The sequence below is a fragment of the Trachurus japonicus genome, chromosome 8 (assembly GCF_045865225.1).
Source record: "Trachurus japonicus isolate A0001 chromosome 8, Traja_1.0".
Lineage (NCBI taxonomy): Eukaryota > Metazoa > Chordata > Actinopteri > Carangiformes > Carangidae > Trachurus > Trachurus japonicus.
In genome coordinates this window covers 16041246-16059130 of record NC_140914.1, presented here as the reverse complement: position 1 = coordinate 16059130, position 17885 = coordinate 16041246, and the positions used below count along the sequence as shown (strand labels likewise).

Below are 17885 nucleotides of genomic sequence, written 5' to 3'. Positions count from 1 at the left end.
ATATAGTACTCCTAATTATTTTTGCAAAGATGTTCTTTTAGAAGACTTTTGTTCATTTCATTAGACAGGATTTTTGGGAAAGGTTTTTCGTGTTTGAAAGAACCACAATTGGACAACTGATGTTGATTTAAATAAAGACTACATTAATGTTTTATCATTAGTTTTCAATTGTATTTCACATTTGATAGTTAGTGTGTAAATATTGTTTTAGGAAGTGTACTCATTCACAGAGAAACACATGTCTGGTCTGTCTGTGTGTGGTCAAGGAAGGAAGAACGATCACCAATTTCCAACATATTCACAATTGAACATGTACTCTCTCTCTCTCACACACACACACACACACACACACACACACACCGCCTTTCCACACTTTCAAACACGACAAACTGTTGGTGCAATGCAGCTACAGGATTAAACACACTTTCAAAACTAAAAGTGAAGGACCTCTTGACAAGACGAAAGTGGACAAAGAGTCTGGGTAGTTTGAACCCTCTGTTTTCCTGTTCAAGCCTCCCTGTTTAACTGTTCATCATTGTATCAGAATAACCACAACGTTTCACTCGCTATAGTCAATCAGTAATCTTTATTCTTCATGATCAATCTTCCAAAAAACTGGGCCAAGATTAATTTAAAATTTATACCAAAACAAAAAATAAAAGTGAATCAACAACTACTTTAATGGGACACACATCCATTCCGGATCTAATTCACAGGTAAATTAAGATAATTGATACTGAAATATACCAAAAGCACAACCACACAACCTCATTAGCCCCGAGCTTTCACCTCTCTACAGATTGTTGCTACCATTACTGTTGGTGGTCTGTATAACTTTTTACACTTTTACACAGCACTCTCTAGTGGGCATGTTCTGGATCTGCAGTGTAAACATACCAAACATCCTGTGGAACACACACACTCAGTTTCATCAGGGTTTTGTGGTCAGTTTGTTTTCTTCTCTGTTCCATAATGCTTCAGATTTTAGTTGGGGAAAACACAACGGGGGTTAGTGAGGACAAAGAGAGAACTTGCCGAGTATTTGTCAGTGATTTAACCTAGTATATTCTGGAGTCATAGTTAGTACTACCTACCTGTTCTTCAACGATTTAGGACCCTGCCTTTTAAGCATTAGTTTGACATTTTGGTAAATTGATACCACATTCATAGAGATCTCTAAATACAGTTTGTAGCTGGAGCCAGCAGCTGATTACCATAGCTTAGCATGAAGTGAAAACAGTTGGAAATAGTTAGCCTAAATCTGTTAAAAGTTAACAAAGTTCACCCACCTGCAACTCATAAGCTCCCTAATTAATTGGGGGGGAAAAACAGTGTAAAAGAGCCACGTTGCAGTTTTATGAGAGCTAGGTTTATTTGCCCGACTAGATCCTGGCTTGGCACAGAAACTTACTTGAGTCTATGCAGGTTTCCTAGCAACCTCATGATAACAAGACTCCAAAAAGTTACAGCACCCAGCTTAAAAATAGTGTCGAATAAGCTTGCTTCCCAAAATGTCAAACTATTTTAAGCAATTTCGCCATGCCATACTCCTGGTAGGTTCACTGAGGTAGGCTTACATAAGGAATTGCAAATTTGATTTGTATAACTCCAAACCGTTGTGGATGAAGGGGCTTTCCACAGAGGTCAGGGGTCAACTCATGAGTCTCCCAATTCACCTTTTCCTCTCTGTTACCTCTAGCAGAGGTAGGCTACCTCTTTGCAGACTGAAAAGTCCATTATCACAGAGATCTAATATCACAAGCTTGCAGCAAGGGTTTGTCAATTTTGGGGGGGCAGGATTGTTCAGTACACAGATACAGTTTACTTCAATGCCCATTTGGAAAGTTTACACAGAAAAATCAATAAATATCTTTCTAACCTGCAAAAGAACTGGTAGAACAAATGGATAAAGACAGCTGTAATTCATACACATTCTCATGTGTAATGTTTATGGTCATTCAGCTAAAAAAGCTGGGAAGCTTATCACTGAAGAAAAAAAAATCATAACATAGTACTGAATCTCTGCCAGACCTGGCAAATTTATAGACGTGAACAGAACAGTTAAGAAGTGAAGCAGAATTAACATATCTACCCTGCTCTGATGACTCTGACCCTTGAACCCTGACCTCCGCTTCCATTACAGTGCTCATTTCACAGGTTGTCAACAACCAAGACTGATGAGCATCTAAAGCTAAGAAACAAAGGCCTTATTTAATGCATGGCAGGGTTGGTTCTGGTGTCAGTATCACAAGGAACTATTACTTGAGATTATTAGAAAGAAAATACATGCATCTGTTAAATAAGAAGTGATGTCTAACATGCAATGTTAATGTTAATCTATGTAAAAAGCTTGGGTGACACCCAAACTCAAAAGCTTTGTATAGCACCCACGAAAAAGGCTACTTCAAAAACGACTTCTGAAGCATATGGAATTAACCTGTTGCAATGAAATTCTCAAGCTTTTACAAAACAAATTCGCAACTCCTAATTCCACTTTTCCCATTTTATTCACATACAAGGGAGCTGGTATTTGACTGTTTTAAGTCTCAGGATTTTCAATTTTTATTTGATATTACTTTTTTTTCCATTTCTGTTTCTCTTTACATCATTTCTTCCTCAAACCCCAAATCCCACACAGTCCACTATGATTGTGCAAGGGAGAGAGGAGGGCATGTATTTTCACAAAACTCTGTGATTAGTAGCATGTTCTCATTTCTTCAGCGCTTGTGTCCTTAAGCTGCCTAATCAAACAATAATTCTTCCCTCCCACTATTTGCCTCATTTCCACAGTTCTTAAATGCACCTCCCCCTATATTCTCCTGAGGAAAAAACAAACAAACACTAATCTCCTCTCCTCTGTCTCCTTAACAATACAGACATTCTGAAAAAAGCAGGGTTGGCATCTACCAGACCCTTCTCTTCACCAACACCTTCTCCTTACTTCCCCTACTCAAGTTATTTTGTGTTCGTCAGTTCTTCCGGTAGCGATTCTTTGGCTTCTCACCACAGCCAGTAGCCTCGCAGGAGGACAAGCCAGGCTGTTTGCCAGAGTTAATGCTACTCAGAAGAGCGGGCAGCTCGTTGGTGATTGCTTTCTCAATCTTTTCCAGCAGACAGCCTCCCATATAGGAGCACTGACCCGCCAGGGGCTTGAAATTGGTGATCGGGTTGATGCCAAAGAAGTCACGGTAAGCATCACGATTGGGCAGGTCAAACTTGCTGACATTGGTCTTGGCTAGGATTGATTTGAAAATGTAGAACTTGTCTGGATCATCCACAATCTCCTTGAAGACAAGCTCAGGATCACTGAAGAAGCTCATCTTCTCTTTAAAGGTCTGGACATAGCGGTCCACCAGCAGGCCATGGATGCGTACACGGATGCCGTGCTGACGGATGAAGGCAATCTTGTTCTCCATGCGGTTTTCAATCACTTGGTTCAGATCTTCCAGAAGGGAGATTTCCTCTCGCTTGAAGAGCTCGCGACTGGTGTCGGGTGCGTAGTCATATGGCCAGAAGGAGCTGACGTAGACGCGAGGAGGCTCAGTAACATTGATGAGGGGGGCCAAGCTCCAAAAGAGCGCTCCGTAGACTCTCATCAAGTCCTGAGTGGCCAGGTTGTCAGCCTTGTTCAGGATGATGCGGATCTGAGACTCGCGACCCTTCAACTGACGGAAGAGCATCTCCAGCTCCAAGCCAACATCCAGTTTGGTGGGGTCAAACACCACGAAGATCAGGTCAGCACGGTCAATGAACCACTGGCAAACATCATTGAAAGGGTAGCCTGGGCAGAGGAAGAGAAGAGAGTAGCGGTTACCACCAGAAGCTGAGTTGTACCCTGCCGCTTTGTATTTAAATTGTGATATGAGAACATTTGCACACTGAAGGTCAATGTTTCTGCTTCACCTCTCTCCTGCTGCTTGCGGTTCTCAATGATTCCTGGTGTGTCCACAAAGGTCACACGTTCCAGCAGCTTGTGGGGCATCTCAATACCAACCAGCTTTTCCAGGAAGTTTTGTCCAAACTTCTCCAGGGGTGAGAAAGAGCGAGAGCTGTCTGCTGCCATGACAATACCTTCAACAGAGCGAATCTTCTCCCCATGCATAATGACAGTGAACTCAGAGGTAGTAGGCTCAGCTCCTGAAAACAAATGAAGGCAGAAACAGAGAGATACATTAGCAAGAACAGGACTAGCAAGGGGACGAGATTTAGATTTAGTAGGTCATAAAAAAAAGTTATGGGTGCTGTCTCTGGAATAGTTCTGTAGATTTATGATGGCATTTTAGGTTTACCTCATTCTTGCTGGATTACAGCACAGTGAATATTGTTTACAGTACTGGTAAATTAAAGGGATAGTAGCATTTTTTAAAAGTGGGGTTGCATGATCTACGAATAGCCCCTAAGTACTTTAATTGCAGTAGCAGACTCTCTGCACTCCTCCCGTTAGCAACGCCAGCCCATAGCCCTGCCCAGAGATTTACAACATACATTGTTGTGAATGGAAAGAAACTGCCTATTTTTGCGGCCTAAAAGAGGTTTTACCTGAAAAAAAATACACAGTTCCATTGTTCGCTATAATATAATTTTTTCCAGCCCTTCAAAGTGCAGGAAAAACGCAGTTTTTATTTGGACCTAACCAACTCACGTATCCCTCCGCCCAGGGTTAGCGCCCGCCGATCAGCAGTTGGTTAGCTCCAAATAAAAACTGCATTTTTCCTGCACTTTGAGGGGCTGGAAAAAATTATATTATAGCGAACAATGGAACTGTGTTTTTTTTTTCAGGTAAAACCTCTTTTAGGCCATGAAAATAGGCCGTTTCTTTGGTTCCATTCACAACAATGTATGTTGTAAATCTCTGGGCAGGGCTATGGGCTGGCGTTGCTAACGGGAGGAGTGTAGAGAGTCTTCTACTGCAATTAAAGTACTTAGGGGCTATTTGTAGATCATGCAACCCCACTTTAAAAAAATGCTACTATCCCTTTAAAGCAAACGTTTGTAATTTAGCCTACCTGTGTAGAGCTGATAGGGGCTGTCGCTCAAGCCCAGGAGGTAATTGATCATAGAGGATTTGCCGACACTCCAGGGTCCCAGGAAGAGCACCATGGGTTTGGAGGTAATCTCTCCATCTGTTGGACAAGGACAAGCACACAATGGTTAAAATCTCAGGAGGATGGCTAAATGATGATGAATGACCCTCTCAAGTTCGTCCCATTTTTTAAAAATCATTTATTGATTATTAAAATGATGCAGAGGATTGTATTTGTTGTAGATAAGAAAATAAATGTGTTGGATCTTTTTATTGTTCTGTGTTATTATCCCATGTTTTGTACAGTTTCTTTTTGTGCCAGAGGAAAGGGCAGTCTATCTTGGTGTTGTTTTTGGGATGAACTAGTCTGAAATACGCCGAGGAACACAACAGAGTAGCACTGTCACTCTTAATCCAGAGTACAGAGGAAGACCTTTGAAGACATAGTAACAAAATCAAACAACGAAACACATCGAAGCTGTCAGGCTTGTTTAATAGCATAGAAAAAAAATCAATGAGATGCTGCAGTCATATATCAGTGGCACACAACAAAGCAGTGCTATTGCTCTGACAACATTTAGCTGACCAAATTGTGTGTCTCATTGCAAGCTGCCATGTGTATTGTGGGTGGACATGGTGTCGGGGTGGGGGAGGGAGCATTTAAGATCTGATAGAGAGACCTACTGATGTAAAATTGAATTAATCCAACTAAAAGTGAGGGTAAAAATACCCCCAAAAAGGAAGACAAAGAATGAGAAAAGAAAAAAGAGAAAGTATTTCAAAGAAGAAGAAAAAAACACACTCCTGATGATTGTGGAAAGTTTGAGAAAAAGTCAGTCACTCCCAGCTGAACACTGACCACCCTTTCCCACCAGTGCCCCCTCCTCAAGTGTGCCCTAAAGCCAGAACTGCACATGCCGTATTGCATTTCAACCCCAATTACTAATCTATTATCACTATACTAGCATGCTATCTAAACTACCAAGCTGAGTCTGTTTTGTCCCCTATTATTTATTCACATTTCTTCCCTTTTCAGTCTCAAAAATGAATACATTAAAATGAATGGAGATTTGGCTGAAATTTTGATTTCTGAATGAAATCAAGAAAGAGTAAATTCCTTTTCATTCATGTAACGTATAAAACTGCTGCTCTCTGTGCATCACAGTGATGACTTTGACCAACCCTCATCAGTGTTATATTGGGTGTAACACTGACCCGGGTGTTGAAATTTCTGACCCACAGAGAGCTGTGCAGTATTTATACTGAGTCAAGTGACTCAGAAATGTATGAGGACAAATGAGGGGGTGTGAAAGGAAGGGGCTGAGCACTTCAGGCAGTGCCATGCACAAGTGAGCCCCAGACCACACCCACCTGTGGCTGCGTCCCCCAGGGTTCGTCCGGGGTAGGCTGTTAGATGAGGGGATGGGGAGAGGACAGGGAAAGGAGGGTTGGGTACAGAAAAGTGAAGGGAACAGGAGGTGGAGGAAAGTGAGGAGAGCTTAGTGAGGGAGTAAGGTCTACAAGCAACAGGGAAGCGGTAGAACAACAATGTGCACGAATGGGTGGGGATGGTCAATATGATTTAGTCCCATATTTGACCTAATGTGTCAAACATGTCTGTCTGCAAATGGATGGTATGTCTGGAGTAAGCAATGGGGTGAAGCCTTTTGTCTGTCTTGACATAAGTGGAATTTGACAAGTTTTCTTGCATACTAAGCCCGAAAAGCCACAAGAGGGCGAGCTTCATTTCATTTATTTCATTGTTGTTATTGTGAGGCCAGTGTTGAGCTTAGTGTGTGAAGAAACAGCACATTATGCAGAATCCTTAGGAAAATCAAACAGGAACGTTACAAATGGATTAAGAATAGATGAAAAAGGGGAAGAAATATTTAGAAAAGGAATATTCATGGAGTGATTTAGAAAACTCGACACTTCTCAACAACAATATAGCCTACCATGTTTGTTTTTATTTTATTTTTGGGCTTTAAGGCTTTTAATTGGCAGGACAGCTGTAGAGAGACAGGAAATGGGGGGACAGAGAGAGGGGGGACAACATGCAGCAAAGGGCCGCGGATGGAATCGAGCCAGGGCTGCTATGATGTGGACTATAACCTCTGCATATGAGGCACCTGCTCTACCCACCGATGGCCCTGGCCTACCTAACAGCTAATCCCTATGTAGACTGGGCTGTAAACTGAGGAATATAAAGTTAGTTCTTCACAGTTTTTTGTGCCCCACATACAATATTAAACGTCACAAATAACAATAAATCTGAAAAAGAGACCAGAGAAAAATAAAACCCAAAAAACCCCAAAAGGTGAAGAAGTAAGAGAACACACTATCATGTCCGACACCTACGATGGTATGCATATGTGTACAAACAAGTCAGGAAATCAGTCACCAAGGCAACAAAACCAAAGAACTGATGCAACAGAGCAAGGTGCAAACATGGCTGGAGCCTCTGTGGTACCTGAGATCTCATGCTGCCTCAGCTCATTGTACTTGTAGGCCTGCTCCATCGGCTTGATGGACGTGTGGTAAATCTTCCGCAATCTCTGTATAGCCGCTGGAGGACAAGATAAAGAGAGGAAAAGATGAAAAAGATTAGAAATAGGCTTCCCTGCCTTTTGCCCTATGACCCCTTGTCACATCTTTCACATTTTTCACCGTCACTTCCACCTGCTGAGATCAAGTGGTCAAACATCAAAAAGATCTTTGCAAGTAGAAGGGAAATCAGAGGAAAGAAATGGAAGGTTATTACTGTATTTTCTGGAGCTGCTTCCCATCTGTCAAATGCAGTTCAAGTGCAAAGCTTTACAAAAAAACATGAATCATCTTTGATCCTCACCTGCATAGTCTGCCGCTTTTTCTTCAGCTGCAAGTCTCAGCGTCTCATCAATGTGAGATCTGTCTCTGAGGACGGAGATGAAATCTTCTTCATCTGTAAAAAACAACATGAACAATTTTTTAGCCAAGTTCAAATCTTCAGCACATATTTTTAATGGCCTGACGGTAGAGTAATGGAAGTGGACCCAGGTGGCCAGATTTGGTGAAAACCAAACCACAGTGACAGTTTCATTACGGAGCTCCTACTGGGTCTGTTGATGCATCATTAACAATTTTCAACAAAGCTTCACTACTGAGGCCAGTGGTGCTGCTATTTCTGGGTACACATCAATCAGTGCACCCTGCATCTCACTATCTATCACTACTGCTGGAAATTTAAATGTCATGCAGAAATAATTTATAATAACAGCAGGACAACAGCTGCATTGGATGCTATTATAAATTCTACACGTCAAAGATATTAGAGCTGTATCCTGATCGAATTAATGCAAGTTGCATACAGCCAGTTGTACAAAAGACACCACTTATACCTTTTGTCTTTTCTGCTGTCTTCACTTCCACCTCTCTCTGTTTTGCTGTATCCTTTCTAAACATAAAAAGCTTTGGAGTATTAACTGTACAACAGGATCATCATCCCCACAGTCATTTTCACTCCAGCCTGAGATCTTAACTTTCAAGCATTGAACATAACACTTTATTCATCCTGTGGATGCAAAATCAGTTTTGATGTCAGAATATGCAGAAGTTCATGGATGTTCTTAAAAGACACAAAAAAAGCTTTAAAAAAAAGAAGCTAAACACTGCACCTAACACTGTACAAGCGTGTGGTATTTCAGTGACTCTCCCCTCCACTTTTGAACATATCAGATTGCTTAGATCACAGCTGTTAGTACAATCAGCTCTTAATTTAGAACGCAAATGCCAAAAATAAACTCACAAAGACATTTGTTTGACATCACTATGGGCTTAAAACGACAACAGCAAAGACAAGAGAGATAGACAGAGGGACTTCCCCCGTTTCAAACTAAGCTAGGTGGCAAATTCAGTGAGCATTCTCATCGGTAATATGCATGAGACAATGATGCTCAATCCTCTGTCTTTTTTCTTCTATATTTATCCACCTATCACAGACTTATCAGGCTGTGAGGCCTGTCCTTGTGTGCCCAGGTCTCGGAACAGGCCTCCCTGTAACACCTCCCACACGGCTCTGCTGGGTTCAGACAAACCTGCTACGGCTACGAGCTATATATAGGAGCAGTTGGGAAGTCTTCCTTGTTCACACTTCCATACCCTGGGGCTTTTTGGGCCTCAGTACCCAAGCTACCAGAAAGTCCCCTAATAGAGTTGTTAGGGAATTTTAAAGGTATTCACAGCATGCTAGTAGAATACTGAATCTGATATTATAGAGTGATTTATTGCAGTCATTCAATTGTAAATCAGACTGCGGAAAACACACGCCATAGTCTGAATATTGATATTGGAATAAAAACTTCTTCATGTCAACAGAGACCAGTTAAATTCAATTTGCTATAGCAATCTGACATCGAAAATCAACCAATAAATCAATCCTTGAGGAAAGTCACACAACAACACGTTGACTCTGCAGTCTTATGAAAGTAATAGACCATGTTCAGATGAGAAAGATCAGAAAGCATGAAAAGCTGCTGCAGCCCAAGGCACAACCTTCTGATCTCAGCTGGTGACTGGCAAAGAAACCTGCTGAGCCCAGGTTATTGTCTGGGCATTTGTGCAATACTCATCACAAATCAAACGCTGACTGGTATAAAGCAGAGGCACCTGCTGGGGGAAGGTAAAATATTTTCATCAGGATTTTTTTTTTTTTTTTTACTGCAGATGTCTTCAGCCAGAGGAGCAAAAATCTTTCCCCTCAGTCAATTTGTTACACCACACTGAGCTGGAGCAACTCCAATAGGTGGGACAATCACCAAATACATTGGGTAGCTATCAAAACTGGTAGGTACTAGTAGGTACTGTCATTGTGGGAGTGATTCAGTCATATCCTAATGAACCACACCACACTCTGTGGCATGGCAACAAATTACATTAAGCTCCATTAAGGTAAAATGTCCTTGTAAATATTAGTTGTTTTTATGAAATTATGTATGATATAGTTCAAATTGATTGTCAGTCATTCATAATTCTGTCTCAACCATCTTGTTTTTGGTGCCATGATCTAATAGCTTCTGAGGACAGATTTGTACCACAACAAAGTAGTGCTGGGTAGTGACATAGTTTTGCACACTCAATAATAAACTGTATATCAACATGAAAAGACTCCACCGTGTCAGAGGGCAGCAGTGTCATGGCATCCAGCACCATAACCTGGAGTACAGCCACTGGCCATGTGGTCGATGACTTGTAGTGTCAGTGGCCAAGAGTCAGAATGGCATGTTGTGTTGGCCAAAATCAGTGGTGCATCAAATGACAAGTAAAGTCATCTGAAGGCCTGTTTGTTTACAAGCATGACGCAAACTAGTTTACATTGATTTGGGTCAGTAAGTGTGTCCCAGCGGAGGAGTATTGAGTGACGAGTCTATGAATTGAATGATTTGGCTGATAAGTGGATCACACCACAGGAAAGCCTGAAGGAATATACTTTTCATTATATCGCTCGGGCTACACGGTCGCCCCTTTGCAGTGTGGCGGCACTGACACACACTGCTGGTCGAGGAGCAGCACAGCACTGATGATTCTCTCCGAGTCAACCTGCTAAAAATAAACCTGTGTAATGTTCCTCCCAGCACGGTGCATGTGCAAAAGAAAGCAAAAGGTTAGGAGCCAGAATAAAAGAAGGGTATGAGTAATGCTGCAATGCCTAAAAAGGGCTACATGGCTATATTGCTACGCTTTTGGATATGTAGCTTAATAGGCTGCATGTTTTGTTTTTATTCTCTAGAAAGCACCAATGAATGGGAGGGAGACAGGAAGTCCTTCCAAAGCAGCAAGGGTAGTTTTGCATGTGATCTCAAAAAACACATAAACACATGACCATGTACCAATCTACTCAGTGTAGTATGTATGTGACATATCAAAATAAACTTTAAAAATATAGACATTCATTAAGACAGCTAGTTTTTGTTGACCTATAATAATAATAATAACAGTAGGCCTAAGCAACATCCTTGTGCAGCACCATCTGTGATACATGGCTGCCATTTTTCAAATCTGACTCTCAGGTCAGGTTAGCTGGGAAAGTGGTCTGCTGCTGGGTAAAGGTGCATTACAAAAAGAAGAGGAAGAAAAGTTTGAGGAAGCCCCTCCATCAGAGGACATGGAGGATGTTTCAACAAGGACGCTCAAGTGGCTTTTGAGGAACAAAGCTATCTCCTCAATGCACGAGCCTGTCCTGGCAGAACCCACGGCTTACTGGGGCTTCTGTAACTTGACTCATGACTCAGGAGAGTCATATCTTTTAACACTAGCCTCTTGAGTGGGCCTTAACTGCCGTGAACTTGTTAACACCTTCCAATCCAGTCAATCCCTGATGGAGGCCCCGGGACAGAGCTCCGCAAAGATCAGAGAGGTAGTGTTGCCCACGGACGGCGGGCCTTGCATCAGCGCTCAAAATGAACCCAGCAGGCGCCAGGGGAGTTGAACCCTGGACATCTGCACCCAGGACCATGTGTCCTCACTGAGCCCGTTGCCACACAACCCTCCCTCAGTTTGGAGAAACATTCTGACGGCATCGGCACATCCAGCAGGAATGTTGGCGATTTAAGCCCACCACGGCCTCAGTGTCTGGGTAAGTCATGCCTCAAGTATAGATTCTTATGCAGAGGCTATTCAAACATCAGGAATAAAGTCAATCAACAACTGCAAGCACAAAACTAATGTGCAAATATGATGCTGAAGTTTAAGTACTCTTCTCTGTTTTACTTCTCCAAATATTCAAATTTCACTGTACAACCACAGTTAATAACGGGAACAAATGTCATCCAGTGGCAGCTGAAAAAGCTACTACACTCGGCTAATAAGATTTATTCTACTCAGAGCATATAACCAGGGGAACACCCCAGGTATTAGGTGGGTATAGTGTGTGTTGGTGTGTGTCTGCAGCCATGTGTATTTACACAGTATATATTAGGTGTGTGTGTAAAACCCCAGGATCATGTTCTGCTTGCAGCACAGTGAAGGTAAATTGAATTAAACTGAACATGATGAGGGCAGCAGGCCTGGAACCCCCAGTCAGAGGATTTATCCTGAGCACAGGGGTATTGAGACAACCTTAACTGAAGGCCAAGGGGTTCCACAGGAAAGATCTGTGGAGAGGCTCAAATTGAAATGGGCTCAAAAAAGTTTTTCTTTTTTTACACAAACCACTGGTTTGTAAAAATACCTAGGATGTAATTTCCACTAATACATAAGCCACTTTTCTTTTTCTCTCCACAAAGGTACCGCATATTCATCTCCATAATGAGGAAGCCAAATTAATTTGATATAAATTGTTAAACAAAGCCCGAACCATAAAGATGCACGTGACTCTTCTCCCAGTAAGTGTGAGAAGTATGAGAGCAGTCAGCAGAACTTGTGCAGGGCAGGGCGTGGAGAGAAGAGGCCACAGATGGCAACAGGTGCCACAGCTTGTGGAACTAGTGCTCCCTCGAAGTCAGGAATAGCCCCACAATGGGTCAGAAAATGGACAGAGGTGGGGGCAGCATGGCTGCCTCCTATTTTAAGGCTTTGACTGTTGGTCAGTCTGGAGACTTAGAGACATCTACGACTGAGTACATACAGCCTAACCATGTGCACAAGGATGTTATAGAGTTCCTTGTATCTTTACACATGACATCCAGTCCAGTAGAACTCCTTTTTATTGCCATTGAGCAGCGCAGTACAACGAAATCTAGTCACAAGCTAACCTCAGGTTTTGTTTGCCTGCACTGAAGGTGCAGATATAAGATATAAAGTCTTTTCATCAAAAGATGGACTACTTCTTGATCCAAATCCTGGTGCATTTTCACTACTGACCATCTTATGTGAGCCTATCATCCAGATTCTTAATCTTCTAGAGGTCAGGACATGAAGTGGTGTGACAGGCTCGAAGGAAGCCACAAGGGCAAAGGCACTTTACGCTGAGGTGTTGATCTGATGCCTCTATCCCTGCTCTCCTGTTCGAAAGCCAGGAAAGGACGTCAGGTGCCCTTGGGACTAAGGGGCAGGGGCTTGTCTTAAAGAAAGGAGGGGTATGTTGTAGGGCAGTTAAGCATGACTGATGTGTCCCCTCTACTACTGCCATGAGAGGGATGTCCCAGACATGCCTCATGCCTTCAGAGGGGATTACGTGGAGACGGTGCGCCTTTAACTTTCAGTGCAAAGTGAGGAGGCCAGAGATGTTTTTCATGTATTGAGGATGGATAGTGTTACCACCCGAGTATCAACACACTAGTGAAGAGCTAATCAAGGCCTGAAAGATGTTCTGATACATTTGTATATCATTACTTAATCTCTTTAGCACTGTTTGCTGTGCTAAGTGCATGGAACATTTTAGCAATATGCCATAATTATATATGCACTAATGTTTTTTTTTGTATTAGCAGCTGTCTTGAGCTCCTTTCAAACTCAATGTCTCTGTATGACATCGGACACTGAAGACAGCTTCAATCCTCTTTCGAGCAGTCAGAGCCATTCACACAAGACTTGGCTAGTGTAGAGTTTCTGGCAACCTTATAATAACCCTATAGTTACTATAGTAACCTATGTTTACCAATATACGCCAGCTTTATGTGGTGTCAGACTCTAGAAGTGAGCAGCATCATGGAGCCAGGTTGGTCATGTAACATATCTATTCACACTTCACTTGAGTTGGTGTAAAAATGGAAGCTATTTAACACCAAATGACTGTAAAGGAAATGACAGTGTCCCTGGTGCATTCACATCACTACACCTGAGTCTAATGCTTTCTATTCATACAGTGATGTATGCAGAGCATTATTACATGAATATTGAATATTGACATGACATATGTCCAAAGTCATGTTGTCCTTACTTGCTCCAAAAGTAAACTGTTCTAAATAATCAATAAATACAATGCATTAACTACAGAAAATCAACTTGCTTCAACTTTCAAATTGGAACAGAGCCACGTGTCAGATTTCACAACATTAAGACATCACGTCATGTAAATGTGCCAGCTGAGCTGTTGCTTTTTTCTTTCACAAAATGTACATTGCAGCGTTATGATAGAATGTTATGTCTCTGCTTTCTAGTACTAGATATCTGCCCTGCCCGGGGCTGTTAGACAAGCTATAATGAAATGATATCAAATCAATTTCACATTCCTTTAGAAGAAGATTTCCCCTTCTACTCCACTTTGTAGAATTAGCTTCTCCAGTGGAGTTCCCGGCAGAGATCGAACCAATCAATAACACAAATAATTACACACTGAGGCAAGGAGTTCATGATTCTCACAATTATCCATAATGTGCAGGTATTGAAACCAAAATGCCTGTGTGCTCTACAGGGGAAAAAATCAATATCTATTATGCACATGTAGTAGATTTAAAGACAGAGGCCACAAAAAGACACCTGCATGGGCCTGCAGAGGAGGTCTATAAAGGCATGAGTAGCAGCCACAGCCCCTCCTGCCTGGAGAATGCATGTCCCTATAAGGCCAACTGCTGGGAATAAATTGCGATTGTGACAGTGCAGAGTGACAGCAGCTGTGCAGTGTATCGAAAGGGAAGCATAGGGGCTGGGAGGGGTGAGGAGTTGTGAGGGAGGGGAGGGGAGAGGGTCGAATGGAGGGAGGAACTGTAGTGGACAGTGTTGGGTTTCAGGAGGCCTTCCAATCTTAGACACCTGACAGTAGCCTGGAATATGGAGGCCTGGCCCCGGGCTGTGGAGCCGAACGCCACCCCAAGGACGGACAAGGGTGACAGACAAGGGTAACGACAACCGGCAATCCAGTCCAAACCCACAGACCAGTCCACGTTGTTAGAGTGGGTGGTCTTGGAGAAGTTGTTGTCACCCCAACAGTCAACTCCATGGGTGCCATGTAATCAGGTTCACTGAGAGAATCACGTTGTCACTCTGCTTCATGATACAATGGATTATCATCACAGGAAATATAAGAATTGGGTGATGGGTGGATTATTTTCTTCCAGACTGAATTGTAGTAGATAACAATTCCATTCGATCCAAATTAACGGATACCGATGTTGAAGAGGACAAACTCAGTGTCCATTTAAGCTCCAGCATGGTTTTTCTCCTCTCCTTGGTTAGACTAAGACTTTCCATCAGCTGGTGCCACGCGTTAGGACAGCTGACACGCTGTCACAGGAGAGGCTGAACTCTATCTTGAATAATCCTCGACTGCTCTCCTTTAGGAAGCTCACCAAAATGGGGGTAAGATGTGCTCATACATCAAAAGTGTTAGGCATTACAGTGGGATTTTTTTGTGTGGATTTTAATAATTAAAAAGATGAAAAAGAGCCAGTTAAATCCATCATTTTGTATTGGATGACAACAGTTTAATCATAACCTAGGACAGATTATGAATAGTCCTGCTCAGTGACAAAGAAAGACCCTGGTAATGTTTCTATCTCTGTCTCCGTCTGGTGTCCCCATGACTATCACTGTCCCCGTCTACCATGCTTCCAGGAGTCAACGCCATTCCTGAACAAACTACCCCCAGAATAAACATGATAACCCTATAATAATAACATAATTTGGATTTTAACAGTGTAAAAACTTAACAAAATCTCTAATCTATACTGTGACTGTGTAATTGAACCATCAAAGCAGTCAACCAAACTCTCTTAACTTACACCATGTCACGTGTCAGCAGAAAAACATAACCCGGTGCCCACAGTACACCACCTCGCATAAAACAGGAGCAACCTACTTGTTATTTGACTAAAATGCTTCTTACCTGCTGTGGCCTGCAAAAGCAGCAGGGAGAGGAAACAGCAGAATGAGACTGCACCCTTCATGATGGCTGCCAGGAGAACTCTGATAGTCACACAGACTATATATACCAAGGCAGAAAGGTTAAAGGGCATGCAGACAGAAGAGGCGGGGCTCAGATAGAACCAGCTGGTAAAAGGGGCTGAGATCTGTGTGTTTGAGGTGTTGCAGGAGTCATAGCATGCCACAGGGACTCTATATGTACGAGCAGCTGACTCTGCTATTCAGAGAGGTCACCGCTTGAGCCTCAGCATCACTGTACAAAGACCAGTTTTTTTTCTTTCAGTTGTAAAACAGCTTCTCATTGTCGGTCATTTCAGGTTTCTTAAAAGATACCTCAAATAACATACAAGCCACAAGATGTAAAATAGTGAAAGGTTATACTGGTTTTGTATCAGCAGCCTAAATCCGAGAATAAAGGATATCAGCAGATCAAAGGTGAATCTTATAAATGGCTCTACAGTTTAGGAAAATGTACTTACTGCCTTTTTTGACAGGAGTCAGATGAGAACATCTATGCAGCTATCAAGGCTGTCTCTGCTGCAGAAACCATAATCACCGCTGAAAAAGAAAGAAAGCACAAATTAATTGTTCGAATCCCTGCCAGTAGCTGACAGGCTGTAGGTTTTTTTTACTGGCTGTGACAGTGCCATTCCTGTGACTATAGTCTCAGTGGATAGTGGAGCTGCTACAGAATTTCAGCGTTTCCTCCTCTTGGTGTCTGCAGAGTCATTTCATTTTTATTTATTTGCTACAATCCGCATGATAACGTTAGTTGACTTCCTTTATTTATTTTGGTCTGAGTTGCTGGTGGTCTAGCACTTTTTCGTGGCAGTGATGATTGTCTACACAATCTTTAATCCAATTTGAAAATATAATTTTACCATTTTGTCATGTATGTGCTATACTGTATTTTGGATTTACAATATACAATGTAGTGAGCTTTATAGCGGCTTTTAGTATTTTATCATCTACTGAAGCCCCCCCAAGTTAAGCTAAGATAAGCTAAACAGCTTCTAGCTGTAGTGTTACATATCTGAGGGACAATTATGAATGCCTTAATTGAATTCTCCGGAGAAAATCAAGTGAACAGCATATTGTCCAAAATGTTCAAATGGCCTACAATCAGTTTCTTAAAAAAAAAAACGTAAAGAAAATTCCTCCCATAGGCTAGTATCAATGGTGTCATGGTAGCCTAAGAATGATAATGATAAAATGACTGATAGGTAAAAACATGTTTTACAACCTTTTCACAACAAGCTATTTGTGGTATGCACTACATGTAAATGATGGAATTAAAGTCACTTGTCATACAAAATGCTCACTGCCATCATGTCGGTAAAGTCAAAAGACTGTCCTCTTGAGGGCCCTCTGGTGGCCCTAAGCAGGCTCTTAGTTTGCCAACACTGACTGTTTAGTGTGAGAGTGAAGGATGAGAGCAGAAGAGAGGGTATGTCTGCAACGTAAAGACCCCTGAGTCAACCTAGAATCCCTAACACAGCAAAACTCTAGGCGGATTACTGCTTTATCACACCCAAGCAGACACGCTGTGGTGAACATAATCTCACAATTCCTCGGGAATCAACATCACAACTATAAATTAATCCCCAAATATGGCAGGAGTTTCTTACTCAAGCATGTCCATCCCAAATGACTCGAAAGGCGTGTCCAAACAATGCAGCATGTTCATTTTGAAGCGTAAAACTGCTTTAATCCTGAGGAACTTCACTGGTGGTGGGATCTACTTGAGAGGCATTGTGGTGCGGAGACAATCTGTGCTCTGGATGAGCTTTTGTGAATTTTAGTGAACATTAATTCTTTGTTAATTACAGATCACAACCCTGGTATCAGTCAGTCTTTTGCCAAGTATGCCTTTAAATTGTTTGCTACAGCTTTGATACTGTCATTACTATGAAAAAGCAACATATTAATGACAGACTGAGAGTTTCTCAGGCCTGGTGCCCAACATCTAGAAACTGTTTTCAAATCCAAGCTGAGAGAGGAGGAGCCATTTACAGTTTTTGCAGTGTATTAGCCTATCATATTTTGAGACATTCAAGAAATGTCAGTTTTAGTGCTTGAAATGTTT

General features: G+C 42.0%; 1 protein-coding gene across 2 annotated transcripts; it reads right to left on the bottom strand.

The window, feature by feature from the left end:
* Nucleotides 1-2488: 2488 nt before the first annotated feature.
* On the bottom strand, nucleotides 2489-15933 carry srlb (sarcalumenin b). Of its 2 annotated transcripts, XM_085784217.1 has the most exons (7): nucleotides 15762-15933; nucleotides 7872-7964; nucleotides 7494-7589; nucleotides 6395-6430; nucleotides 5007-5123; nucleotides 3904-4137; nucleotides 2489-3781 (listed from the first exon to the last, which is right to left on the bottom strand). In XM_085784217.1, the coding sequence occupies exons 1-7, from the start codon at nucleotides 15889-15891 to the stop codon at nucleotides 2970-2972; spliced, it is 1518 nt and encodes a 505-aa protein (XP_085640343.1). In that variant the 5' UTR covers nucleotides 15892-15933; the 3' UTR covers nucleotides 2489-2969. The 2 variants fall into 2 exon arrangements, with proteins under 2 accessions (XP_085640343.1, XP_085640344.1); XM_085784218.1 differs by lacking the exon at nucleotides 6395-6430.
* Nucleotides 15934-17885: the final 1952 nt, after the last annotated feature.